The sequence below is a fragment of the Myotis yumanensis genome, unplaced genomic scaffold (assembly GCF_028538775.1).
Source record: "Myotis yumanensis isolate MYYU_CA2020_CCGP unplaced genomic scaffold, mMyoYum1.0.hap1 SCAF_16, whole genome shotgun sequence".
Classification (NCBI taxonomy): Eukaryota; Metazoa; Chordata; class Mammalia; order Chiroptera; family Vespertilionidae; genus Myotis; species Myotis yumanensis.
In genome coordinates this window covers 35059313-35086512 of record NW_027223767.1, presented here as the reverse complement: position 1 = coordinate 35086512, position 27200 = coordinate 35059313, and the positions used below count along the sequence as shown (strand labels likewise).

The 27200-nt window shown below is 39.5% G+C and overlaps 2 protein-coding genes across 8 annotated transcripts in view; one reads left to right on the top strand and one right to left on the bottom strand.

Moving 5' to 3' along the window:
- Positions 1-3441, top strand: part of SMURF2 (SMAD specific E3 ubiquitin protein ligase 2) — a 93789-nt gene extending 90348 nt beyond the window's left edge. Inside the window, exon 19 of the mRNA XM_070395583.1 lies at positions 152-3441. Coding sequence (XP_070251684.1) covers positions 152-251 — 100 coding nt within the window. The 3' untranslated portion in view covers positions 252-3441. The remainder of the gene's footprint in view (positions 1-151) is intronic.
- A 4867-nt stretch (positions 3442-8308) lies between these two features.
- Positions 8309-27200, bottom strand: part of CEP95 (centrosomal protein 95) — a 31810-nt gene continuing 12918 nt past the window's right edge. For 2 of the 7 annotated variants that reach the window (XM_070394006.1, XM_070394005.1), the window contains 14 exons: positions 24770-24877; positions 23549-23742; positions 21675-21787; positions 21363-21492; positions 20383-20533; positions 16720-16859; positions 15026-15112; positions 13853-13982; positions 12639-12808; positions 12454-12528; positions 11211-11363; positions 9288-9434; positions 8930-9001; positions 8309-8642 (listed from right to left, as the gene is read on the bottom strand). In XM_070394006.1, the coding sequence (XP_070250107.1) occupies positions 8466-8642; positions 8930-9001; positions 9288-9434; positions 11211-11363; positions 12454-12528; positions 12639-12808; positions 13853-13982; positions 15026-15112; positions 16720-16859; positions 20383-20533; positions 21363-21492; positions 21675-21787; positions 23549-23742; positions 24770-24877 (1847 nt within the window). In that variant the 3' untranslated portion in view covers positions 8309-8465. Of the gene's footprint in view, positions 8643-8929; positions 9002-9287; positions 9435-11210; positions 11364-12453; positions 12529-12638; positions 12809-13852; positions 13983-15025; positions 15113-16719; positions 16860-20382; positions 20534-21362; positions 21493-21674; positions 21788-23548; positions 23743-24745; positions 24878-27200 lie in introns of all 7 variants that reach the window. The other 5 variants (XM_070394007.1, XM_070394001.1, XM_070394002.1 and 2 more) reach the window with 5 other exon arrangements.

Here is a 27200-nt window from a genome sequence, read left to right as displayed (position 1 = left end):
GTAGGAACACCCACAAGTGGTAATCTCTGCTGTAGAGAAATATAACCTTATTCCTTTACTTCTCTGTGTGACACAGAGAGCGATGTGGCTACTGGAGGCTGGTTTGCTTATCTTGAAGGAACTGTGTTAAATCTGATGTGCTTATTTACAGCTTCAATCGAATCGACATTCCGCCCTATGAGAGCTATGAAAAGTTATATGAGAAGCTGCTAACAGCCATCGAAGAAACGTGTGGATTTGCTGTGGAATGACAGACTTCAAGGTTCTACCCAGGACTATTTATGCTCGACAGCCTCCTCTCAGCAGTGTCAAGGAATGCTGAAATACAGGAACATGCCCCCCTCCCTTTTTTAAATTTTAGGACACTGTGAGGGGAAAGGACAATTTTGAGATTCCTTTTCAAGGAAAAAAACAGGTCTCTATGCATTGCCATGAGGCCGCATTCAGCTGCTATTTAAAATTAATATCTTGAACCTAAAGAATGCTGACTTTTCCTACATTTCCAGAGTTAGGCAGTATTCTACACTTAAAGACTACTACTATTTTTATAAAGGTAACCTATTCACATCGCTTCACAGATTTCAAGCCTCAGACATCAAGACAACTTCAGCAGGCGGTACAAGTCACATTTCATTTTGATTGAATACATGATTTTGAACAGCTCCTGTACTTGCTCTTTGTAAAAAAATGAAATAAAATTATTTTGAATTATTCTACCTTTGTAAACAATTGGCTAAAAGAATCATTGTCTTTAAAAAAGTAAGCCATTTACACGTTTAATTACATTTTTCTATAGCAAAGCATTATATTTTAAAAGCATTATATGTTTCAACCTAGCCTAGGTGAGTCTTTTTTATATTTTTTCAAGTACAAATTACCTGGAATACAGCTATATAATTTTGGTTGTCAAATTCCTAATGCAACCATTTAGTCTAAACTTAGTAGCTTATTTGCTACATAAGATGCTTTCAGGGGCTCCCTATTTTTAAGAGACTTTAAAAACGAATCCTAATTTTTTATCTTGAATCAATATGACCAGGTGTTTTGGATTTTACTTTTCACCTTAAATGGAAATCCTGCATTTTTATAGCTTCTCAGATCATGTGGATGGGATAGGATTTTAACTCTTTTGCTGGGTCAACTTAACTTTAATAGATATACTATTTCTTGTAAACCAAAGTCTCCTCTGACCAGTACACCTAGTTTATATTATATTTTAATTACGGTGTAAGTTTTTATCAAGCAAATCATCCTAAATCTTTATTCAGCTGCTCATGATATTTTAATCAGCTAAAGTTATGAAAAGAAAAAAATTTGCTCTAAAGATTATTTAGCAAACTTAAAACACCCTGCTTTTATTTAACAAAATGAAGTTGGGCTGGTGCGGCTGGTGGGGCAGGGGATGTGATTACTAAAGAAATAGTGATTCTAACTCTATAGTATAAATTACTTTAAACCGGAGAGTGAATTTTGGAAGTAAGGGAATCCCAGTTCCCTTGGTGTTGAAGATCAGCATCTGATTTTGAAATATCCAGATTTAGCTTTCAGGGTGAGGCATGTCGCATGATCCAGAAGGCAACCAAAATTCTGGAGTGAGGGACTGGAAAAATCTGAAATCATGGGCAGATTTTTTTAAACTCAGCCATTAGAAATCTGAACTATTCTTTTTTAAATATATTGATGTGAAACCAACAATAGCAAATTTTGATGATATAGCTTTGTTTAAATTTTGTGGCTTACCAAATGAATAATAGGCCCGTGTGTTCTTTCATGGGATGGATTGGTTTTCAGTCTGTTCGTAGAGCGAAGGGGCTCCTCAGAGGTGCCTCAGAATAGTGGTTTGCGAGAGGAGGGACAGAGTGAGGGAGAGGAAAGGACTAGTTGGTATTCAGCAGGGGCTTCTAACTCCCCACCCTCTTTACTCAGAGCAGCTCCAGATTTTCTCTCTTATATATTGGAATTCCAAGTAAGCTTTCACAGGGGTAGGGGCAGGGTAAAAGAAATAGAAACCTGCTTTTTTAAAAAAGTTGAAAACTACTTGTGTAGTTCCTAAAAATTTAAATTCATTGTATTCAGCCAAATTTGCTACATGCAAACCTAGTCATAATCTTAACTGTGCTTTTGCTGACCTTTTTCTTCCCACTTTGTGCTTTCCCTCTGCATTCTTAGTACGGAAGAACATCTTGAAAGGTACAGAAAAGGTTTGTATATTATTTGGTAATTAGTCGCAGGTCCATCTCTCTCATATTACAGCACTAGTGCAGTGTCATTGTGCCTACTCTTAGAATCTTTCGGTAAAAATTAAGTACATGAACACTTTAGAGAAATCATAGCTGATGGAGGCAGTGCTAATGAAATGCTACTGTCATAATGTACAATATCAAGCAGGCAAATACCATCGCTTTCTGAGTGCCTTTTAAAATTTTATAAAAATGACTTAATAGAGCTTTAAATAAATAAATTACCCTAATAGTCTGTGGTATCACCAATGTAATTTATAAAAACATGATTTAGATTTCATTTTCAAAAGTATGTTACCTAATTATTTCCAAATAGGTGCTAAGCAAACAAAACTCTCCAATGTGTCCTTGAACCTTAGACTTGCACCTCATGTTTAATGTGAATATTTATTTCCACATGTCCCTCTTAACTGGGTTTTTTCCTAATCCTCTAGTGTTATTTCAGATATGTGCTGTTGTGTATCCGTGCATTGCCTTTCCATCATGAATTCTTAATTATGAACAGTGGTTACTTTGTAGAGCTCATATGCAGTACAGAGGTGAGTTTTATTTCAGAGGGTCTTATTTCTTGGTGTAAAGAGTTTTTAAATAGTGCTGTGTATAATGTACATCTTGTTTTGCACATAGTTTGTTGCCCTGAATGAGTTTTATTTTTATCGTCATTTTTTTCTTGTATTTACAGTCCAGAGCACAAGTTTCCTTTCTTTTAAATACAATGTAATTTGCTTTATTTTACAACACTAAGTCCGCTTTGAACTTCGGGTGCATTGAGCTGATTGCATTGATGGGAGTTAGAAGTTGTCCAGCCATCTTTTCGTTGACAGAGCAGCCTCCGCTTCTGTTTGTAAGCTGCAGCACCACATGTGGGTGCCGTTTGTGGTGTTTAACCTTCCTCTGTTAGGGTGATGATTGTACCAAATGCTGAGTTGTTTTGTTTCTTGATGTAATTAGTTCACTTAATGTAATATTCTTCCTTCTCTCAAACTGACTTTAAAAACAAAGTTTTATCATTTTCATTGTATTTATTACAGAGTGTTTTAGCTTTGATATTCTTTGTATTTTCACTCAGTTGTTACATGAGCTTTATTAATAACATCTGTATAAATGGTTTTTAAAAATTAACTATGTATGTGCCCATGCCGAAGTTGAGCAATAAAATGAATGCTGTTTGCACTGTCACAGCATCAAAGTTTTTAAAGAAGATTGAGTTTATAATGAGTTGTTTTGAAAAAACTTGATTGGCTTATGAAAGGTGACAGCATGTGAACCATAAAGTGAGAAGTTTAGGAAGTTTCACACACCTTCCTTAGTTGATGCCTGTCACTTTGGAGAGCTGGAGCTTCAGAGCGCTCAGGACCTCCTTTCCAGGTAAAGCAGGGAAGGTGCCAATGGCATTTCTGCTGCCGTGGCAAACTGATTAGTCAGTAGTGGCTGTTGGGGGCAGGATCATGTAGATGGATTTCTGAGGCCAATACAGGCTTATTGGGGAAGTGTTCCAGTCCAGCAAATAATGTGCCAGGGCCCTGGAGGGCAGAGCTACAGTAGGGGCTTCACTTCCTACCCTGGTGTTGATCAGTAGAATCCTCAGAATGAAAAGAAGCCATGACTTTAAGGGTAATTATTCACAACTCTACATGGTAGTGGATGAAAGTCCAGCTTAAATATATGGGAGAGAAAAAGAATGGAGATGATGCTTTTTCATCCACAATGTAGTCTGTGTTGTCTCTCCACAATAAAGGTCTGGGAAATACAGTGAAGTAGCAGCAGTATATTAAAGTTCCAAGACTGGGCATGCTGTCCATTTTTATCCTTTTGAAGTTTATTTTTTGCTTTGTCTCATATTACCACGTTTATTGTTTATTATCTAAAATTTGTAAAATTCGCCCTAACTGGATTGGCTCAGTGGATAGAGCATTGGCCTGAGGAATGAAGGGTCCCAGGTTCGATTCTGGTCAAAAGCATATGCTCGGGTTGTGGGCTTGATCTCCTTTCCTCTCTGAAAGCAATAAAATACACACACACACACACACACACACACACACACACATATGTATATATATATATATAAAATAAAATTTTAGTACATTAAGGAATTTAGTAGTATTATCTATACTAGAGACCCGGTGCATGAATTCGTGCATGGGTGGGGTCCCTTTGCCTGGCTGGCGTTCAGAGCTGATAGAGGCTGTCTTGCCCAGTCCCCATGGGGGCTGGCCGGCCGGGGGGAGGGACTGTGAGAGGTTGGCTGGCTGCGGCAGGTTATCTGTGGGAGCGCACTGACCACCAGAGGGCAGCTCCTGTGTTGAGTGTCTGCCCCCTGGTGGTCCGTGTGTATCATAGAAACCCTTCAACTGGTTGACCGGTCGCTATGATGTGCACTGACCACCAGGGGGCAGACGCTTAACGCAGGAGCTGCCCCCTGGTGGTCAGTGGACTCCCACAGTGGGAGTGCCGCTCAGCTGACTGACGGGCACCAGATGCAGGGCTCACGGCTGGCTGCCGCAGCCTGGAGACAGCAGTGGAGCGGCAGTGAGCCTACCAAACAGCAGCGGCAGCAGGTGCAGCAGGGCCAGGATGAGCAGGAGTGGCAGGCCGCGTTGGACTGCTGGTTTCGCCCTGATCCCCACAGGTCACGCCAAGGGACCACACCAGTGCACAAATCCGTGCATTAGGCTTCTAGTCAGCTATAAATTACCCAAAAGTTTGATTTGACTAATATGTGATGTTTTTCTGTGTGGTGACCTGAAAGGTTTGTCCTTTCATTATAATGAAGGTTAACCTTGGCACGCACTGCATTTATTTGTCCTAAATACTTATAGTAGGAAATACACAACAGAACAAGAGCCTACTGACAGGATAGTTATACAGAAAAAGGGTTACATTCCTACATTAATATTCTTAGCTAAATAGACAAAGATTTTAAAGTTACATTGTATTAAAAGGTATTTGCCCTAAATGTGACTTGTTCTTCGTTCATTCAGCAGATAACTACTATGCTACTACTATGTGTCAAGCTCTGTACTAGCTTAGGATGGTTGTTCGAAGCTGAAGTTCAAACTTAGGTACTCACAACTCAGTTTGTGTACAGCAAAGAAGTCCGACATGATGGGAGCACAGGATTAAATACCTTTCTTCAGCAAGGCCTCGAGTCCCAGGCTTGGTATTAAAACAATTGGTTTTGTTCTCCTACCTCCTGCCCTCATGATACTTCAGATCCTAGAGACACTAGTCTCCAGGACAGGTAGCTCCTTCCTTGTGTTCATGTTCATCATACAGTTGGCTGCATTTCCAAGGTAATGTGCTCAACTCTTGAATAGCATACCTCTTATGAATGTTTGGGTTGGGGTTTATCTAGGTTATCAATTAGTCTCTAATATGAGCTGTAAACCCTACTTCTGTCTCCCTTACGGTGAGTGTTTTATAAGTAAAAGAAGTGGAGAGAGCCGAAACCGGTTTGGCTCAGTGGATAGAGCGTCGGCCTGCGGACTGAGGGGTCCCGGGTTCGATTCCGGTCAGGGGCATGTACCTGGGTTGCGGGCACATCCCCAGTAGGAGATGTGCAGGAGGCAGCTGATCGATGTTTCTCTCTCATCGATGTTTCTAACTCTCTATCTCTCTCTCCCTTCCTCTCTGTAAAAAATCAATAAAATATATTTAAAAAAAAAAAAGAAGTGGAGAGAGGCAAATGGAGCAGCCTGTGGGGTAGGCAAAGGACCCTTCCAAGATGTTTTTTCTGCCTAAAGTGTTCATGAAGTTGTCTCACTTTCAGCCCCGGAATTGGGAGTGAAGATGGAGAGCACATCAGATTCAACCTTTCAGACCACTCCCTCCCTCAGAGACAATGCTGGCATGGCCAAGTGGTGGAGAACCATCGAGACCAAAAAGGTATTTCTTTTAATTGAAGTGTAATTGACATATAACATATTAGTGTCAGGTGTACAACATAATGTTCCGTATATATTCTGAAATGATCATCACAATAAGTCTAGTTAACACCCATCACCATACATAGTTGCAAATTTTTTCTGGGTGTGAAGGGATCTTTTATGCCATACAGTATCGTTAACAATGGTCTCCATTCTGTACATCACATCTCATAACTGGAAGTTTGGACCTTTTGATCTCTTTCACTAACCTCCCCAGCCCCTTATGGCAACCATCAATCTGTTATTTGTATCTATGAGCTCAGTTTTTTTGTTTTCCACATATATGTGAGATCATATGGTATTTGTCTTTCTCTGACTTACTTCATTTAGCATAATGCCCTCAAGGTCCACCTTATCATAAATGGCAAAATTTCCTTTTTTTCAAGGCTGCATAATATTCCATTGTATACATATACACCAGTTCTTCATTCATCTGCTGATGGACACTTGTTCCCATCTTGACTATTGTAAATAATGCTGCAGGGAACATGGGTGGGGTGTAGATATCTTTTCCAGTTAGTGTTTGTTTTCTTTAGATAAATACCCAGAGTGGAATTGCTAGGTAGGTCTATTTTGAATATTTTGAGGAACTTAATGTTTCCCATCCATTTACATTCCCACTAGTAGTGCACAGGGCTCCTTTTTCTCAATGCCCTCAACATTTATTTCTTATCTTTTTGGTAGCAGCCATTCTAATAATTGTGAGGTGATATCTCCTTGTGGCTTTGATTTGCATTTCCTAGATGAGTAGTGATGTTGAGCATCTTTTCATATACCTTTGGTCATCTTTATGTCTTCTTTGGAAAAATGTTAAGTTCCTCTGCCCATTTTTTAATAGGATTGATTTTTTGCTATTGAGTTGTATGAGTTCTCTATTATTTTGTATAGTAACCCCTTATCAGATACCTGATTTGCAAAAAAAAAATTGTCTATTTCATAGGTGCCTTTTCATTTTGTTGGGTTTCCTTTGTTATGCAGAAGCTGTTTAGTTTGATATAGTTCCACTTTTTCATTGTGTTTTTGCGTCAAATCCAAAAAATCATTGTCAAGGAGTTTACGATCTATGTTTTCTTTTAGTTTTATGTTCAAGTCTTTAACCCACTTTGTGTTAATTTTTGTGTATAGTGTAAGCTCTGCTGGTCCAGTGTCCTTTCGCATGTTGCTATCCAGTTTGCCCAACATTTAAAGACACTGTCCTTTCCCCATATTCTTGGCTCACTTGTTATAAATTAATCGACCATATATGTGCGGGCTGTTCTGTTCCACTGACCATTGTTCATATGCTCATCACCTATTTTTATTGATTTCAGAGGGGGGGGGAGAGAGAAACATCAATGAGAAGAGAGAATCATTGATCGGCTGCCTCCTGCATGCCCCCTACTGGGGAATCGAGCTCACAACCCCAGCATGTTCCTTTGACTGGAATCAAACCCACCAGGACCCTATAGTCCGCAGGCCAACACTCTATCTACTGAGCCAAACCAGCTAGGGCGCCATGCTACTTTCTACATGCCCTAATGGGAATCTCTCTTCTCCCTTCCACTCCTTTCCTTGTGTCCTCTGCCATTCCATGGCTTTGATCAGCAAAAGTCCCCGCATCCTCAACTGCTCTGAAGCCTTCCTCCAGTTTTTGGCCTTCTTTGAAGCCCTCTTCTCTATGGAAGACATCACCCCAACTGGGTTCTTTTTTCTCATGTTCCCCCACACTACGGTTGGTGTCCTCTTGCTTGCTTCAAGTCCATTATGCCTCTTTCCTACCTGCCATCACTAATTTGCTTTGAGACACACACCAGTTGGCCTTCCACCTTGGCCTCTCCTCATGCTATCCTCTACCAACTGCTAGAAGCCATATGCATAAATTCTCATCTTTTAGCCACCATGTGAAAAAGAATTGAACCTGTCTTTAAGGTTTACTCCTATGTCCCATCTCTGATGACAAGCTCACACTTCTCTTTTTTGAATTGGAGAGTTTTTTGGTCCTCAGGCACTTTTTTTTTTTCCTTTCTATTTTTGTTGACCCACAATAGGCTTCAGGAGCTGGCTGCTTAGTCAAGGCTTGTTGATTGTTTTAGTACAAATGACTCACGAAGAATGTGTGCTTTTAAGGTTTTAGGTCATAAATTCAAGAGCAATATATTTTAAGAAAACAATTTTTATTTAAAACGTTACTTCATTAAAAGTATTGGAATGAATAAGTAGACAAGACATTTAGAAATGATTCTTTTGGTTTAGTTTACTTACTCAATTCTAAGTCTGCCCTGGTCAAGTCTTCCAGACTTGGCCACTTATGGAAGTAGCCTCAGGGGAAGGGACTTTTACTGTACTGAAAGGAAGCCAGGTGAAGCCGAGATTTGAAGCGCTCAGCTTCTAATTCCCGAAAGAAAGCATCTTCGTCGTTCTGCGTGATCATGTACTGCAGTTGTTGAATTTCCTTCTCCATCTTAGATCTCAGCTCCCTCTTCACCTTATATAATGTCTAAAAGAGAATTTAAGTCATCCTGCTATTCAGAATATATAGCCAGGCCACCCTTGTCTATCTATTTTTATTCCCTTTCCAACTTCCATCTGATCAAGCTCCTGCAATAATTTTAATAATTTAATATATAGAGGCCGTAGTAGGTAAAGTTAAAATCACAGGATAAATGTTTTGGACCATAGATGAACCTTCTTACTAGTATTCTCTCTGTTCCCCTTAAGGTGTAATATATATTTTTTTACTTCTTAAAAGTGTAAATAAATGATTTTTATCCTGTTAATCATTACCTGGGTCTGGGATTTTTCTCTGGCTTTGAGTTCTTGATGTTCCTGTGATATGGCTTCTGCCAGCAATGAAAACTGTTTACAGGGAAGAAAAAAAAAATCAAATACTTTATTTGTAGTCTAAATATAACAGTTCTATATTTTTATTCTAATAGAAATAGGGCAATATAGAACCTGTACTTTAGTTAAGCACTAGCTTATTTAATCTTAAATTTCAATCTTGAAAATGGGTTAGTCTAACCTGTACAGTCACAAGTTCTGAATTAATATGTAGAATTACTGTTTAGCAGACTGAGTTGACTCTTGACAGGGTGGTCAGTACTAAGCACATGAGAATGTAAGCAGGCAGCAGTAAGCCCACCTGGTCTTTATAGTAGTTCTCCATCGAGCACAGTTCATTCTGGTGCTGTCTCTTTTGTTCATCTCGCTTTTCTTTGGCATAGTTTCTCAGGTCTCGTAATCTTTGCTTTTGAATTTGTAAGCCTTCTTCAAACAGTTTCTTAAATATCTGTCAGTTATTTAATCAGAAAAATTAAGTTATGCTGAACTTTTCATGGAGGAATATAATCATTTTACCCAAATAGAGGTATATACTCATTGTATTTCACACAGATTTTTAAAAAAATATATTTTTATTGATTTCAGAGAGGAAGAGGAGGTAGAGAGAGATAGAAACGTAAATGATGAGAGAGAATCATGGATTGGCTGCCTCTTGCACACCTTCCACTGGGGATCAAGCCCTCAACTGAGATGTGCCCCTGCCCGGAATCAAACCGGGACCCTTCAGTCCACAGGCTGATGCTCTATCCACTGAGCCAAACCAGCTAGGGCACAAATATTTTTTTAAGTAACAGATTTATTGAGACAATTCACATACCATAAAGTTCACCTTCTGAAGATGTATAATTCAGTAAGGTTTTATTATATTCATAGTTGTGCAACCATTAGTTTCAGAACATTTATATCACTACAAAAAGAAACCCTACTCCCCATTCTGCCCTCCCCAGGCAACCACTAATCTACTTGCTATGTCTACAGATTTGCCTATTCTGGGCATTTCATATAAATGGAATCATATACTATGTGACCTTTTGTATCTGGCTTCTTTCACTTAGCATGTCTTCAGGGTTCATCTAGATCATAGCATGTATCAATGTGTCACTCCTTTTTATTGCTAAAGTTTATTTTACTGTATGAATATCATATTCTATTTATCCACTCATCAGCTGATAGCATTTGGGTTATTTCCTTTTTTTGGCTACTATAAATAGTGCTTCTGCAAACACTTGTATATAAGTTATCTTTGTGGATAAATACCTAGGAGTGAAATTGCTGAGTGATATGGTAGGTCTATGTTAACCTTCTGAGGAACCCCCAGGCTGTTCCAAAGTCGTTGTACCATTTTATAGCCCCACCAGCACTGCATGAGGGTTCCAAGTTCACATCCTTGCCAACACTTGTCTTTTTTATTTCAGCCATCTTAGTGGGTGTGCTGGTATCTCAGTGTGGTTTTGATTTATATTTCTGTTTTGACTAATGATGTTTCAGCATCTTTTCCTGGAGCCCAAAGATTCTTTATTGCTTTCAGAAAAGATATCTAAAGCAGCCATGTATATAGGGCAAGAACTCCAAAGCAGAAACAAATGTTGTATCTACACTTGTGAATAACTGAGGGTGATGTTGATTAGCACATAACAGGCCACAGGAAAACAAACTTCAACAGATTTGAATATGCTCACTTTTCCTCCATTGATTAATAAGAATTCTTGATCAAGAACTGGTTCTTAGAGCCATGTATGCACTAGCCAGCCATATTACCTTACTCAAGTCACTTAACCTCTCAAAGCCTTAGTAGTATCTTCTAGAGCATTTCAGCTTGATTTGGATGAGACAGCAAATACTTTGTGGAAACATCTCAAACATATCTGCCCTATGTCTTTTCCTGATTTTATGTACAAACCTAGGTCATCTAATCACATCTTAAGTTCCTGTCTTTGATAACATGCCCCCAAGCCCCTAAGGCCGTTTTATGGGAGAAGTACCTGTGTGCACAAGGCCAAAGGGAATTTGGATGAGGGCAGTGGAGACTGAGAAGAGACTGGGATGTACTATGGGGTAATAATATGAGGTATGGTCAAGTCTGAACTCTCACAGCCAGCATTTTAGGACTTGTATTTGAACTTTGGATTCAAACTGGGACAAGAGTTACAAACAAAGACGGTGGTCCTGAAAGGTAACAGACAAAATTCACCTTAACAGGGTTAGCTAGAAAAGCCATACTTACCATTTCTTCTCGGGTCCTCATTCTCATCATTTTTGCACGCAACTGAACTCGATAATCATCATAATATTTTCGGGCTCGAACAATCTGCTGTCGACTCTCTTTTATTTTTGATTGGGTCAACTTCTGCCTATGAATGCAGTCCTTGAAGTCTTGCTGGGAAAGGGAGGAAAGGGAAAGAGAAGTAAGGATAAGAGGAATACAGACTCCAGCATTCCATCTGTCCCACTCCGCACCAGTGTCTTCCAGCAGGCAGCCGGGTATGGAGGACCAGTGGCCTACTGCCTGGGCACAGAGTGTGAAAGACTCAGCCCCAGACGTCTTCTAGCCTTTGGTGGTTCATCACCTCAACCGCCTCAATGAGCCCCCTCCGCTGCAGAGAGGAGCAGAGACCTGGTGGAGCTGAGGATCCCATCTTCCCATTCCACACCCACATGCCAGCTTAGGAGCAGAAAAATGGCTCTCTTTCAATTCAAGCAAAATTTGAGTCACCAAGAGTATTTACATCAATACTAAGGAAATTAGGCAGTATCTTCTTATGAAGTAGTGAGGATGAAATAAATGAGGTCATGTACATAAACCCTTTAACTAGGTGTTCAGGTATCTGCTTCTTTTCCCTCATATCAAAGTACCACATGCAGTTCCTCAGATGGCTTCCCCTTCTTTGGAAATGTCTGGGATTATGGTTCTCATTGCTTATTTCTACATACAGCCAGTGGTTTTTAAATCTTTCTCTGGCATATTGTCTCTGACCTCTGTCCTTTCCCTTCATTATACTCAACAGAGGATGATGTGCTGTGTACAATTCTCTATCCAAATTATAATGGAGGCTGATAAACTACCTCATCTCTACCTGGGACCTGAGAAGATGGGAGTAGACTAAAGAACTAGTTACAACCATGTGGTACCTCTAAGGGGACATGAAGGTAGGGACAGACCTGGATTAAAATCTCCACCTTGCTCCTTACTGATTATGGTGGGATCCAGGGCAAGTTAACATCTCAAAGCCTTGGGTTTTTCATTTCATAGAAAATGTGTCCATCTTGTTACAATAAAGACTAAATGAAACTATATTAGAAAGCACCTAGCAACTTCCCCACTCATCAGTTTTGGTTCAAGCCCCAGATGCTTCCACAGGCAAGTGTTCAAGGTAACAATCTGTGGGGCTACTGCCCAGCTGGTACAAATAAAAGTAATTAATATAAGTTATAAATTCAAAGTTATACCCAACTTGCTCTTGACATACCAATCTCTTGTCATGTTCATATTCTTTCTTGACAAGTGCAGTAAGCAGGTCATGCCTTCTTAAGGCTTCTTCTATCTTTAAATGAAACCAAAGGGAAGGAGGTTAATAATTCTGTTCACTAAATTTTCAGGGATAAGCTCTTTCCCTTTTTGGTTATATTCCTACACTTAAAATTAACAGCTTACTTCATCCTGGAGTTTCTTCTTTGAACGATCTTCTCTATATGCATCTTTTTTGAGCTGTTCAATCTGTGCAATTTGCTGTTTCCACATTTTGCTTAGTGTTTGGCCAGAAACATGGAGAAATGGAAACTGCTCAAGCATCAGGGGCAGGAGACTGTGTTCATTTACTTTCACTGCAAGGTAAAAAGAAAAAAGGCTCAATCTGAGAGACTTGCTGACAGTTTTTAATAAGAACTCTCATCCCACCTTCCTGATAGATCAGTGGTTCTCAACCTTCTGGCCCTTTAAATACAGTTCCTCAGGTTGTGACCCAACCATAAAATTATTTTCGTTGCTACTTCATAACTGTAGTGTTGCTACTGTTATGAATCGTAATGTAATTATCTGATATGCAGGATGGTCTTAGGCGACCCCTGTGAAAGGGTCTTTTGACTGCCAAAGGGGTCGCGACCCACAGGTTGAGAACCGCTGTGATAGATCAAAGCTTACCTAAGTGATGTGGTTCAGATCCTGAAAAGAACAATTCTAAAAGTATGTTATTACTTTTGCATCCCTTCTTTGATCAGAGTAAGCCAACTACTAGTACGAATGAAAATAAGCTCAACAGATCTGACTGATGACAAGCTGGTCTTGTGAAGTCCATCCTAACTGCTCAGCTGACTCGGCTGCCTTGAGTGGATGCTCTGTGTGTGGTCACACAGACTCCTCAGCCCTACTGGGAGGCAAAGAGTGTGTCTGATGGGACGTAGTTAGGCCAGCCGTCTTAGAAACCGCACCTTGGCATTTCATGACCTCATTTTCCTTGTAACAGAACTCTAGCACTCACTGGCACCAACTGTCAATATAACAGGAGCTGGACAGGCCATCTGCTTGCTTTGGCGCATCCCTCTGATTCTACCAACTTCCCAGAAACAAAGAAAAGGCAGCCAGGATGAATGAGCAGAATAACAATAAAGCCGGAGCAGCAGGTAGTGAGTGGCCCTAGTATTCCTTAGGGTGGCTTATATCCTGGCACCAAAGATATTATTGAAGAGTTTTAAATAAATGCCTTATTGAAGAGTTTTATCTCTTTACAGAAATCTAGCATGGCAGTGATAAAAGAGGAAACTTTCTCCAACTAACTTGTGGATGTCAGTTTTCGGTGAGTGTCCTTGAGATGTAGCACACACTTGTAAAGGATGCCAGTGTTCCACAAAGTACAATTTTGTGGTTCTTACTTGGAACTACTTTATTTGCTTTTGGCAAGCCACCTCTTGGACTTGGAGTTATGGTGTTTCTAGAGTAAATCTTCCAGGGTTGACTGTGTTTTGGAGTTCTTTTAGGACCAGCTTCTCTGTATATTTTTTCCTTAAAAGCAGATACAAAACAGAGTAGAAATAAGACAGAAGTCTAATAACTTGTTAATACATCATCTTAAATATTACATATTGACAAAAATAGCTAACTAATCTTGAGCCAAACCATTTTACTTTAGATTTCTAAAATCTGCTTAGTATTTATCTACTCTAAGTATAAAGAATCTTTTGACTTCCAGCATCCTCTGAAATTTGAAAAAGGACTGAATTTTTAAAAAATTTCATAGTCGCCATATTCCCACACACTAAATACAATTAATAATGTTTTGATGTACTTGTTTCTTTTTAAATCTACATGGAAAAAGTTGTCGAAGTTCCCAATGTTTAGTTGTAACCATATTGTATTTTATATCCTGTTTTATTTATTGAACATTTTAGCATAAGCATTTTTTCCATGCTTTCAGTTTCTATAACCATCCTTTTGAAAGGCAATGGCAACTGATGCTTTGGGTTTCTTCCCACCAGGTTTTAACAACTGAGATTTCCTGTCTTTTCTTACATCCCTTTAACTTGTCAGCCTGGACCCGTGGTTGGCAAACTGCGGCTCGTGAGCCACAAGTGGCTCTTTGGCCCCTTGAGTGTGGCTCTTCCTAAGCCTTAGGAGTACCCTAATGAAGTTAATAACAATGTACCTACCTATATAGTTTAAGTTTAAAAAATTTGGCTCTCAAAAGAAATTTCAATCGTTGTACTGTTGATATTTGGCTCTGTTGACTAATGAGTTTGCCGACCACTGGCCTAGACTATCTATTAGAACTTTGGTGAATTGCTAAGCAATAGAACCCCTTAAAAACTGAGGGAAGTTTTAGGCAGGAAGGAAAAATGCTCGTGTTCTCTGGTACCATGTCTTGCTACATTCAGCAACTTGGATACCCTATAAATAAGAGAAAAATCCCACATCATGAAATGAAATCCTGTCTTTTTCTAAGGAGCGAATGCCCTGCTGATTCTTTTTTCATATTAAAAAGTTCATTTCTCTGTACTTTCCACTGATCTGATCAAATGGCATTTATTACAGTAGAGACTTTTACCCACTGTTTCCTCCTTATTTGTTTCTGGAGGTTCAATATTCTCTTGAACTTTATTTCTTCTTAGTTCCCTTTCAAATGCCTCAGTTAGTGCCTACAACAGGAAAAGGCCATATGACATTTAGTTATAAAAAAACATACAAATGAAAATGAAGGAAGAAAATTCATCTAAGATCCTGCCATTGTATTCACTTCTTTAAAAAGTTCTATATTGTGATCTATATCACAAATATACATTATTTAATAGACATGTACTTGAGACATAAAATGAAATTCTACATAATGTATTTTTTTGTTCTAATAGTTCTTGAAATTATTTTGATACTCCCTTGAGTGGAATTTACATGTTGAATTGAAGTTACATGCTATTGTAACTCATCTATATATCTATATATATAAAAGCCTAAGCCAGCGGTCGCCATCAGTGGTCCGTGAGGTCTGAAAGGTTGGCGACCACTGGCCTAAATGACCGTTATGACTGGACGGTAGCTATGATGTGCACTGACCACCAGGGGGTAGACGCTCAATGCAGGAGCTGCCCCCTGGTGGTCAGTGCCAACCTCCCCCGGCTGGCCGGCCCCCAATGAGACTGAGCAAGACAGCCCCGATCATCGGCCAGGCTGAGGGACCCCCTGTGCACGAATTCGTGCACCGGGCCTCTAGTGTGAATTATAAAATACTAGAGGCCCAGTGCACGAAATTCATGCATGGATTCAGTCCCTAGGCCTGGCCAGCGATCAAAGCGTGAGCTTCTGGCGTGGAAGGGCAGGTCCTACCTGACCTCTGGGTCCTGGGCAAAACCTGGGCCCCGGGCCTCCATGTGCCCTTCTCTGCCTTAGTCACAGCATCCAAGTCCCCATGGGGTGGGCAGCACACTCTCTCCCAGCTGGCCTTGCAGACTGGCTCCTGCGCAAACCCATGAGGAGCCCGACGGGCCCCTGCAGTCCTGGTGGCTATGGCCCAGCTCACCTGAAAGAGGCCGTGCGGGTGTGGGATGTGAGAGTGAGAGTGAGCTCAGTGAACATCCCGCATTTTTACTGCACCTCTGTCCCCGTCACCCCTGCCCCCAGGTAGCCTGCGAGAGGTCGCAGTAGGTCGCCAACTCCCACCATTTTCCACGCTGTACCCTGGTGGTCAGTGCACATCATAGCGAACGGTCAAACTCCCGGTAGAATGACTGCCCAAGGGGACAATTTGCATATTAGGCTTTCATTATATAGGAAACTATAGAAAACAACTTAAGTGTTCTAAATTTATATTACATTTCAAAATCCCTACTCCATAGCAGAAAGTCTTCCTTGGTAATCATACAATCTCCTTGTTGAATCCTAACCACCTCCTCTCATTCCTGTCTTGGTTACTTTCATCCTATCTGTACCTCAAATGGCCTGTCACATTTAATCTACCTCAAATTCCGTTAATCTCTAAAGGTCTCTCTGAAACGATCAATCCTTACTGACCTACTCTTTCTTAATTTCCTTCAGTACTGGTCTATATCTGACAAGGTTAGTCTTCTTAAAATTTTGTGAGTACAAGTTTTATGCTCCCTAATATGGGACATAAAAGCCATGTCACATAATTTCCTATCATCTACTTAGCTCAAGAATATTAAATGCATTTTAGCCTTTAATCACTGTAGCATTTGGCTGAGGGTAAATGGTACTACCTGCTGTCCAATGGTAGTCAAGAGATGGAATGTACCTTAGCTTGGAATTGGCGGATATCTGTTTCTTTTGGCTTTCTCTGCTTTTTTCTTTCCATATGGAATTGTTTGTTTTTGTTAACTGGAGATGGAGAGAGTGAATGAGATCTGTAGGGTGGCTTTCTAGGCGTGGCAAGTCCTACAACACAGAAGAGACATATACCATTAGTTCCTGACAACCAGAAATGTTAAATAAGAGACGAAATAGTTGATTTTCACCAAATCCAAAGGGAGTGGCCGTGACTGCTAAGTGTACTCTAAATGGACTCTTCCTATGACTAATTTGTATTTGTATCTTTAATCCTACCAAATAAACAGACAACTGCACATAAATGTGCACTGTCTCAAAGTACTTAGGTTCTATACTCAACTTGGGGTTGAACATGGAGCAAAATGTGGGATGCCAGCTGTACACAAAAGCCGATAAAGTGCTCTTAGTGGTAGAGGAAGAAAGAAAATGTTTGGCCATCTGAGTTATGTCTGCTATCCTTTTACTTACCCAAATCTTATCCTTATAAAGCAGTGCGCTTATCAGCAAAAGTTAACATATTTTAGTTTTTTCTAAGCAGTCCTGGCATTTCCTACTTAGCCATCTAGCCATCCTAATTCCACACTACCTATAATCTAACAAATCACTTTTCACAAACTGTTTTATGTTCCATTGTTTATAGCTGTGCTTGGACATCTAACAGTTGTGAAGAGGGGGACTCTGTGCCTTTTTGGAAAAGTGGAATAATTCAATATAGTTCTAAGGTCAAGGAAATTAGTTTAATATCTTTCTAAATAAAATTTCCCAGAGAAATCAAACTTCCCGGAGCTTTTATTTTTCCTTTCACTCTTATTTCAAATCTTAATTCATTTCGAATTCTGAGATTTTAAGAAAAGCTGAATTGCACAATCTATTTAAAATGATACTTTTAGGACATTTTACTACAGCCATAATGTAGTATTCTTTAGAAACTGAACATCTAGCTAAAATAACATTTTAACTTATAATGTTTGAAAACTGACTACCATATGGATGCATATAGTAAGAGAACATGTAGGTTAGTGGGTTAGGGTTCTAGAGATTACCTGAGCCAAGTGTAAAGGAAGAGATACAATAATCACGAGAAGGAAAAAATATTCTTGGAGTGAAAAAAAACCACACACACACCAAAAAACAACAACTGAAAATGTTCAGGAAGTTTTAGATGAGAAGTACGGTTTCTAGAGAAAAAAGGATGGCCAAAGTAGATGGAAAACATGCAGAATTCTAGTTGGTGAAAGACAAGATAATTACTTGAATTTGAACAAACAATAGGAAGTATCTGCAAAAATGTGGCAAACTGGAAACTGTCATGCATTGCTGAGATGAATATAAACTGGTGCAATCACTTTGGAGGGGAATCTGGTAATGGTGCAAAAGTGTAAACCCCATGATCCAGTAATTCTAATAGATGTAGATCCTAGAGAAACTTGTTAAGGTTGTTCATAGCAGAACTGTTTGTAGTTATGGAAACAATCCACATGTCCTACAATAGGGGAAATGGTGAGAAATATATACACAAACCCAAATGGGATAAATTGTATGACCTTAGTTACATAATAGTTAAAATGAATGAACTGAATGTATAAGTATCAACATTGAGTTCCAAAACAATGTTAACCAAAAAGGCAAGTTTCCAAATAATATATACAGTATCTATGTAAACTGTTTTAAAAAAATAAAACAATAACATATTTAGACAGGTAACACAGGCTATTAAAGTATAAACACATGGTTAAAAGGGTTCCTGTTCAAGATGGCAGTACAGGAGTGACTTCAGCATCATTGTGGAGTAGGAAGACCCCTATGTATCTACCCTTAAATTTACAACTAATCAGACATCTATAACCCAACAAAGGTTCTGTTCAACACTGCCATGCCTGAGAGATCCACACATTGGTACATCCGAAGGTGGGTGTATAGATAGAATGTATAGGGGAGAAGGGGGTGGGGGTAAGGACAAGGATGGTACCTGCAGATGCAGTTCCCTGCTGCTATGGCTAGACCCATGGCTCCAGCTAACACAACAGTGGTGGCAGTGGTGTAGTAGGGGTGCAGCCCACACATTACAGCCTGGCAGAGGGTAAGAGAGGCAGAAGCAGTGTCTGTACCTGAGAATCCGCTCCCTCCCCCAACTGCAGTGGGCTGTGTAACAGCAGTGGAGACATGTCTACAGCCTCTTGGCTACAGCACAGTGGTGCCAAGCAGCCACAGGGAACCAGGTAGCAGTGTAGCAGGCTAGAAAACCCAGCCTATCCCCTCACGTCACATCTCCCCACCATGATGGTGATGTCTGGAGATCCAGGTGACTAAGACACAGCAGGGACACACACACAGTCACCCAGGTGGAGACTCCTACAACCATACACCCCCACAAACCACAACCCCAGAGGGTGCAAAGTAGCGCACCTAAGAAAAAACAAAAACTTGTGCTATAGCACCACCTACTGGGGGGAAAAAGAAAGATCTAATCAACCTGCTGAATTGTTAAAATCAAGACTGTACCTAAATAAAGGTGTTCACTACTTCAAATATGCCAGCAGAGGAATAACCCATCAAATACCATGAATAACCAAGGTCACAGGTAGCAGAAAGAAAATGGCAATTCTCCAGAAACCACAATCGAAGTGATGGAACATTGTCATTTAAATGATGAGAGAGTTCAAGACAGTGTGGGTGCTGAGGACTTGGGGCCACAGTGCTGGGGGCTGGTTTGTTTGCTACTTTCACACATGTAGTAATGTAAAAGATATCTATACCTCCACGTGAAAAGTAGTAGTATTACAACAGTCAAGACATGCAAACAACCTATCTTAAGTGTCCACTGACAGATAAATGGATGAGGAATGCATATAAATGCAATGCAATATTATTCAACCATAAAAAAGAAGGAAATCCTGCCATTGTGGCAACATAGATGGGCATTGAGGGCATTATGCTGAATGAAATATGTCAGACAAAAAAGATAAATGGCTGTATTTTCTCACTCGTATGTATAACCTAAAAAAACCCCACTCAGATACGGAGAACAGATTTGCAGGTGACAAAGGTAGGGGTTAGGAGTGGGCGAAATGTGTGGAGGTGAACAAAAGGTACAAACTTCCTGTTATAAGTTCTGCGGATGTAATGTTCTTCATGGAGACTTTAGTTAAAAATACTGTATTGCATATTTGAAAGTTGCTAAGAGGTTAGATCTTAAAGGTTATATGTTAACTAAACTTGTGGAAATCATTTTGCAGTATATACACATCAAATCATCAAGATGTACACCTTAAATTAATACAATGACATATGTCAATTATACCTCAATAAAACTGGAAAGAAAAAATAAAAACAGGAATACGAAAAAAATATGCCAATTTTGAGAGTGGTTTCTTTGAGGGAAGGAAAAAGAATTGACTGTGGGAAGGACAGATAAGGTATTTAGATTCTTACTTCAATGCAGAGATGTAAAGTATAACTATTATTAACATCTGCTACTTCTAGATGGTGAAGATACAGGTACTTGATATTATTTTTTATCCTTTTTATATTTATGAACTATTTAAAATGAGAAAGCCAGTCATTATAAACCCATAGAAGTGCCTATGTGGTTCCGTAGCCTGTCCTCATCCTGCCCCTCTGGGATAGGTACCTGGCTTTCGCTTCTTTGGCCCACACTCCATGACGCCGTCACTGTGCTGGGACAGTGTCTCAGAATTTCCACTCTTCACTTCTTCATTTCCATTATCTTCTTTGTGGTGAGTCTTTTCTTTAATTCGATCACCCAGGGCACTTTTTAACATCTACCAATGAAATTCAACATCTTTTTATTGATTTTAGCAGAAAGTAAGTTGGAAGGACAGGACAAACGCAACCTTTAGAAAGCTTCCCCTGATAATCAGGCACTAATAAATAACAAGTTTTCAGATGTTTATGCATGTTTAACTTCTAAAGAGTGTATACCAGTGCTTTGGACTATTCAGTTTCAATAAACTTTGGAGTAATTCAATAAGGATTTAATACATTTATTCAATGATACCCCCAAACTATTATATTGTATTTTGTGAGAATCAGAGATCCATAAATTTTATTGACAAAAGGAAACTATATTACAGATGTATCAAAAGATAAATGATTTAGCTCAGCCAGTGTGGCTCAGTGGTTGAGTGTGGAGCTATGAACCAGGTCATGCATGGTTCAATTCCTGATCAGGGCGCATGCCCAGGTTGTGGGCTGGATCCCCATTGGGGGGGCGTGCAGGAGGCAGCCAATCAATGGTTCTCTCTCATCACGGATGTTTCTCTCTCTTTCCCTCTCCCTTCCTCTCTGACATCAATACAAATGTATTTAAAAACAAAAAAGATAAATGATTTCATGTAATTACCTATGTTAAGTGATTCGTTTTCATCAGAATTCAATAAAAATTTGGGTAAATCTGTACCAAATTTGGTTATATCATGAAAGGCTAGATTGTTTTTCATCCTATGTTCTGTCTTATTTAAGAACATTTTCACAGCAACTAAAACACAAGTAACTTTCCAGCTTTTTAGCTTAGCTTTCACTTTCAATTATAAAATGACTTAAATGCTCACCAACTATGGCAATATCAATATAGATAAAAACAAGACTTGCCCAATCTAGTTCAGAGAGCCGTTGAGAGAGTTTCTCTGATACTGCATGTAATTCTTGTCCTGTTAACCTATCTTCTGGCTTCTGAGAGAAAGGTGAATCCCAGGATGAGACAGCAGCTTTGTTTTCATATCTGTAATAAAAATGACCATGGATATTTAGGTAGCCAAGTGTACATTACTTAGTTTAAAATAATTGTAATATGTGCTTTAACAAATATTTCATACCGGTCTTCACAGCTAAATTTGGAGAGTATAGCCCTAACCTCAAATCCCTTTACTAGATTATAAACAATGAAGCCTGCAGTAATGTTACCTTTTTCCTTTAGGAAGCTTCCTTGTCCTAGGGCTTTGGACTTGAGTTGGATATGTTTCCTGTTTGTTATCTTCAGGCAACTTGGAAGTTAAGAAAACTCTATTATCTGGTTCCTATTAAAAACAAAAGAGAGTTGATTTGAAAAACTATAAAGAAGACACACAAAAATAACATTTTGAGTGTGAGGGAAGGGGAGGATCTATTTCACAAAGCTAGGTCCCTTTATTCTCCATGTTTTGCTTTTTTTTAAAAATAGAGAATTTGCCAAATACACTGTGGATCCTCAATACTAAAAGAATGGAGCAATGTCTGTAAACTTGTACTCAGAGAAAAAGTGTGGCTCAGGGTGCCATTCAACTATAAAGGCAGGTGAGGTATTCGCAAATACGAAAATTCAGGGATTATGGCTAAACCTGAACAATGAAAAATGATCAAATCACAAGTGGAAAGTATTAAAGTCATTATCTTTCATATCAAGAAGTCAATATAAATTGTCCAAAATTGAAACAGTTAAAAACAAAACCTCTTAAAATATGAATATAAATTCCTAATATTTTAACAAGTTATTTCTTAACCTCAGAGGGAATCTTCTGGAAAATATTTCTTGCGATAAAGGAATATTTGATATTTAACAATGTTTTTAGTTTCACTTCAGTATCTTTTTCTTCTATTGAAGTTAAATTTAATATTTTTTTAGTAAATAACTATAATATTTTTAAAATATTATACTTTAAAAACTTTTCTTTTTTAATGTATTTTATTGATTTTTTACAGAGAGGAAGGGAGAGGGATAGAGAGTTAGAAGCATCGATGAGAGAGAAACATAGATCAGCTGCCTCCTGCACACTCCCTACTGGGGATGTGCCTGCAACCAAGGTACATGCCCTTGACTGGAATCGAACCTGGGACCCTTGAGTCCGCAGGCCGAAGCTCTATCCACTGAGCCAAACCAGTTAGGGCTAAAAAACTTTTTAATTGAAGTTTAAGTGTCCCGCTCAACTGCCACTCAGGTCAAGAAATGGAGTATTACCAGCAACTCATAAGTCCTTTCACCACCACCCCCAAGCCTCTTCCAAATGCAATCACTGTCCTATGATTCCTTTTTGCTCTCTTTTCTTTCATCCACCCTCCTCTCTGAATAGATACATAGAATGTTTAAAATGATGGTCACCTAATGCTAATGATGGTCATTTTGTCTCTGTACTTTTTCTGTTTTGTTTGACTTTTTCAAAATGAGAATATATCATTATTTATAAATTTACTCTTTGCATATACTTACCTGTTCTTATTTCTAGGAAGATAAAGGACAGGTTAACTCTTATGAAGAATTTTTTCTTTTTTTTTTTAAAGAATAAGAGTGGAAGCAAATAGGCCAAGATATTAATAGTAGTTCATGCTGGATAAAAGGACTATGGATAAAAGGTTTTTTTCACGCCTTTTATACTTTTAAACATTTTAATTTACTTAATCAGGGACAATGTGGGTTCTGAAGCCAGAATACCTGAGTTCAAATCCTGGCTCTACAATTGCTGTGTGACCTGGGACAAGATACTAAACCTCTATCAGCTTCCCCATGGGAAATGAAAAATAGTATCTACTCCCAGAGCTGTGTTGAGAAGAGTAAATTATTCACTATTTGTAAAGTACCTAGAACAGTGCCTGGTACAAAGTAAACGTGTTGGCTCTTATTATTTCCCTTTTTATACATTCATCCTGCCCCTATATTCCTAAAGTAAGACCATTAGGAATATGCAGAGGTAAAGTTTAAGAAGTACAGTGCTCTGATTAGTGTAATATCCTTGACTACTATTCTAGCAGAGACTTCTTTAAATCTATAGACATCTAACCAATTGAAAGCAAGCTTTTCTACTTACCACAAAAAATTCTGTGCCCTCTCCAGTAGAATTCATGGCAGGGGAGCAATGACTTGAATGCAAGTATTCTTTTCCTATGGGATAGGGTGCTCGAGGCTCTGAAGGCTGATAAGGTGGATGTAAAGGAATAGCTGATCGGATAGGCTCCCCTAGCTTCCTAGCACTTGGAGTCATTTCCACAGAAGGAATTTCTGCTAGTTGGATGAATTTAAGTGGACGTTAAAATGAAACTCTAAGAAATAAATCATCTTATATACACATATACCTATGTAAACATATTCATAATACTACTTAGAAATACATTTTAACTTGATTTTTTTAAAAAAGCACACAAAAAAACAAATCAGGGACTCATCCTCAGTAAACAAGTAGGGATCTAATTAAATTAGGAAGAATACAAATTATCATAAAAGTTTCCTGAAAAATTATTTAAAAGCAATGAAAAACTTACTAAAAACCCTAAATAGCTTGAAGAATAATTATATAAATTATGGTTGTCCACATGTTATAAAGACAGTCATTAACAATGGCTTTATGCAATGGTTCTCAACCTTCCTAATGCCGCGACCCTTTAATACAGTTCCTCATGTTGTGGTGACCCCCAACCATGAAATTATTTTTTTTAATTTTTTATTTTATTTTATTTAAATTTAATTTTGTTTTATTTCTTAAAGTATTACAAAGAGTATTACACATGTCTCCTTCCCCCCCGCCCCTTGACATTCCCCCAGCCTCCCCTACCCCCCAGTGTCTTGTGTCCATTGGTTATTCTTATTTGCCTGCATACAAGTCCTTCGGTTGATCTCTTACCCCGCCAACCCTCCCCAGGCTTCCCACTGTAGTTTGACAGTCTGTTCAATGCTGCTCTGCCTTTGTATATCAGTTTATAATGGTCTTTATTATCCATAAATGAGTGAGATCATGTGGTATTTTTCTTGGCTTCCCAGGGGCCGTTGCAGCCTCACAGGGGCCGTCTCAGCCTCACAGGGGCCGTCTCAACCTCACTGGGGCTGTCTCAACCTCACCGGGCTGTCTCACCAGGCCTCTAATTTACAAATAAGATCATGTAAAACCCAAAAGAACTGCATAAAGTATAGAGCAACAAAAGTAAAAGGGCTAATAGCAACAGCATTGTCCCAGGAACTAATTATTATCTCCAACTCACAGAAATTGTCCAAGAACTAATAACCTTACTACTGTCTTTAGGAAAGGATGTCTTACTCTTGGACAAAAAACTGGGTGAGAGAGGGTTCAACACTTCTTCACGTGACTTAGAACATGGTACAGTTGAGGACTGTTCAGAATGCATTTTGTTAGGATCTTGGGTACCTAGAAAATATTAAAGGTAAATTTTTAAAATTGTGAATGTCATACTGAAACAAGCATTTTGTACCCAGAAGATAAAAAAATCACAGGAATGACATAATCATAGAACCATGTTGGTGTGATTGCTCAAAATAACGATTACTTTTTTTTTAAATTAAATCTTTATTGTTCAGATTATTACACTGGTTCCTCTTTTTTCCCACCATAACTCCCCTCCACCCAGTTCCCACCCGACCCTCCACCCTCACTCCCTACCCACTGTCCTCATCCATAGGTGCATGATTATTGTCCAATCTCTTCCTGCACCCCCCCACCCCTTTCCCCCCCAAGAATAGTCAGTCCATTCCCTTTCTATGTCCCTGATTCTATTATAATCACCAGTTCATACTGTTAATCAGATTATTTATTCACTTGATTTTTAGATTCACTTGTTGATAGATGTGTATTTGTTGTTCATAATTTGTATCTTTACCTTTTCTTCTTCTTCCTCTTCTTAAAGGATACCTTTCAGCATTTCATATAATACTGGTTTGGTGGTGATGAACTCCTTTAGCTTGTTCTTATCTGTGAAGCTCTTTATCTGACCTTCAATTCTGAATGATAGCTTTGCTGGATAAAGTAATCTTGGTTGTAGGTTCTTGGTATTCAGCACTTTGAATATTTCTTGCCATTCCCTTCTGGCCTGCAAAGTTTCTGTTGAGAAATCAGCTGACAGTCATATGGGTATTCCCTTGTAGGTAATTGACTGTCTTTCTCTTGGTGCTTTTAAGATTCTCTCTTTGTCTTTTGCTCTTGGTATTTTAATTATGTGTCTTGGTGTGGTCCTCTTTGGATTCCTTTTGTTTGGGGTTCTCTGCGCTTCCTGGACTTGTAAGTCTATTTCTTTCACCAGGTAGGGGAAGTTTTCTGTCATCATTTCTTCAAATAGGTTTTCAATATCTTGCTCTCTCTCTTCTCTGGTACCCCTATAATTCGGATGTTGGTACACTTGAAGCTGTCCCAGAGGCTCCTTACACTATCTTCGTATTTTTGGATTCTTTTTTCGTTTTGTTTTTCTGGTTGGGTATTTTTTGCTTCTTCGTATTTCAAATCTTTGACTTGATTCTTGCGATCCTCTGGTCAGCTGTTGGGAGTCTGTATAATATTCTTTATTTCAGTCAGTGTATGCTTAATTTCTAGTTGGTCCTTTATCACAACATCGAGGGTCTCATTAAGTTTATTGGTGGTTTCTAGAAAATTCTTGAAAAACCTTAAAAGTGTGGTTTTGAACTCTATATCCAGTAGTTTGCTTTCCTCCATTTCTGTCATTTGTGTCCTGTTTCTTTGTCTCGGCATTTTTTATGCTTCGCTGTGTCGACAGAGTGGCTTTCTGTGCTAAGTGTCCCAATTACCTGAGGTAGACACTCTTGGTGCACCCCCTTGTGGGCTTGGTGCACAGTCTTGTTGTAGTTAAGCCTTGATTGTTGTAGATAAAACTGGGAGGATTTGACCTCCAGGCCAATTGGCTGTGAGAATCAGCTGTGTCTACAGTGGGAGAACTTCTGTGCTGGAGACACCCTTCTGGGGCAAGACTTGCTTCAGTGGGGCTTTGGTGCTGAGTCTGCCCCCTGAGTGGGTCCCTTATAGATCTGAGGAGTTGTAATTGGATGGTCCCACTCTGACCACTGGGTACACTGGCTCTTGGATCTAAGGAGGTGCTAATCTAGCCTTTGCCTGAGGCTACCCAGCAGAAGCCAGCTCTGCAAGTTGCCCTGGAGCCTTGGGGCAGCTGCAGTTTGTAAAGTTATTTTCAGATTACAAAGGACTGGGCCTTTCATATGCAAAAGTCTCCGTGCATGGCTTGGGCGGGGCCCCAGGGGATCAACAGGGCGGGCCGAGCGAGCCAGCAGTATGGCTGCTCTCAGTCCTGCCTTCAGAGGTCCTGGCAATTGCAGCAAGAGCCTCCGAGAGAAAGCTGCCCTCGAGTTCCGACCGATGCCAGATAGTCCTGTTTCTCACGTATGAGTCTGGGTCCCCAGAGATTTGCCCGGAACTGGAGCTCAGAGCCTGAGACTCCCTCCCGATTGAAAAAGACAATTGTGGCCGAAACCGGTTTGGCTCAGTGGATAGAGCGTCGGCCTGCGGACTGAAAGGTCCCAGGTTCGATTCCGGTCAAGGGCATGTACCTGGGTTGCGGGCACATCCCCAGTCGGAGGTGTGCAGGAGGCAGCTGATCGATGTTTCTCTCTCATCGATGTTTCTAACTCTCTATCTCTCTCCTTTCCTCTCTGCAAAAAATCAATAAAATATATTTAAAAAAAAAAAAGAAAAAGACAATTGTGTCCTA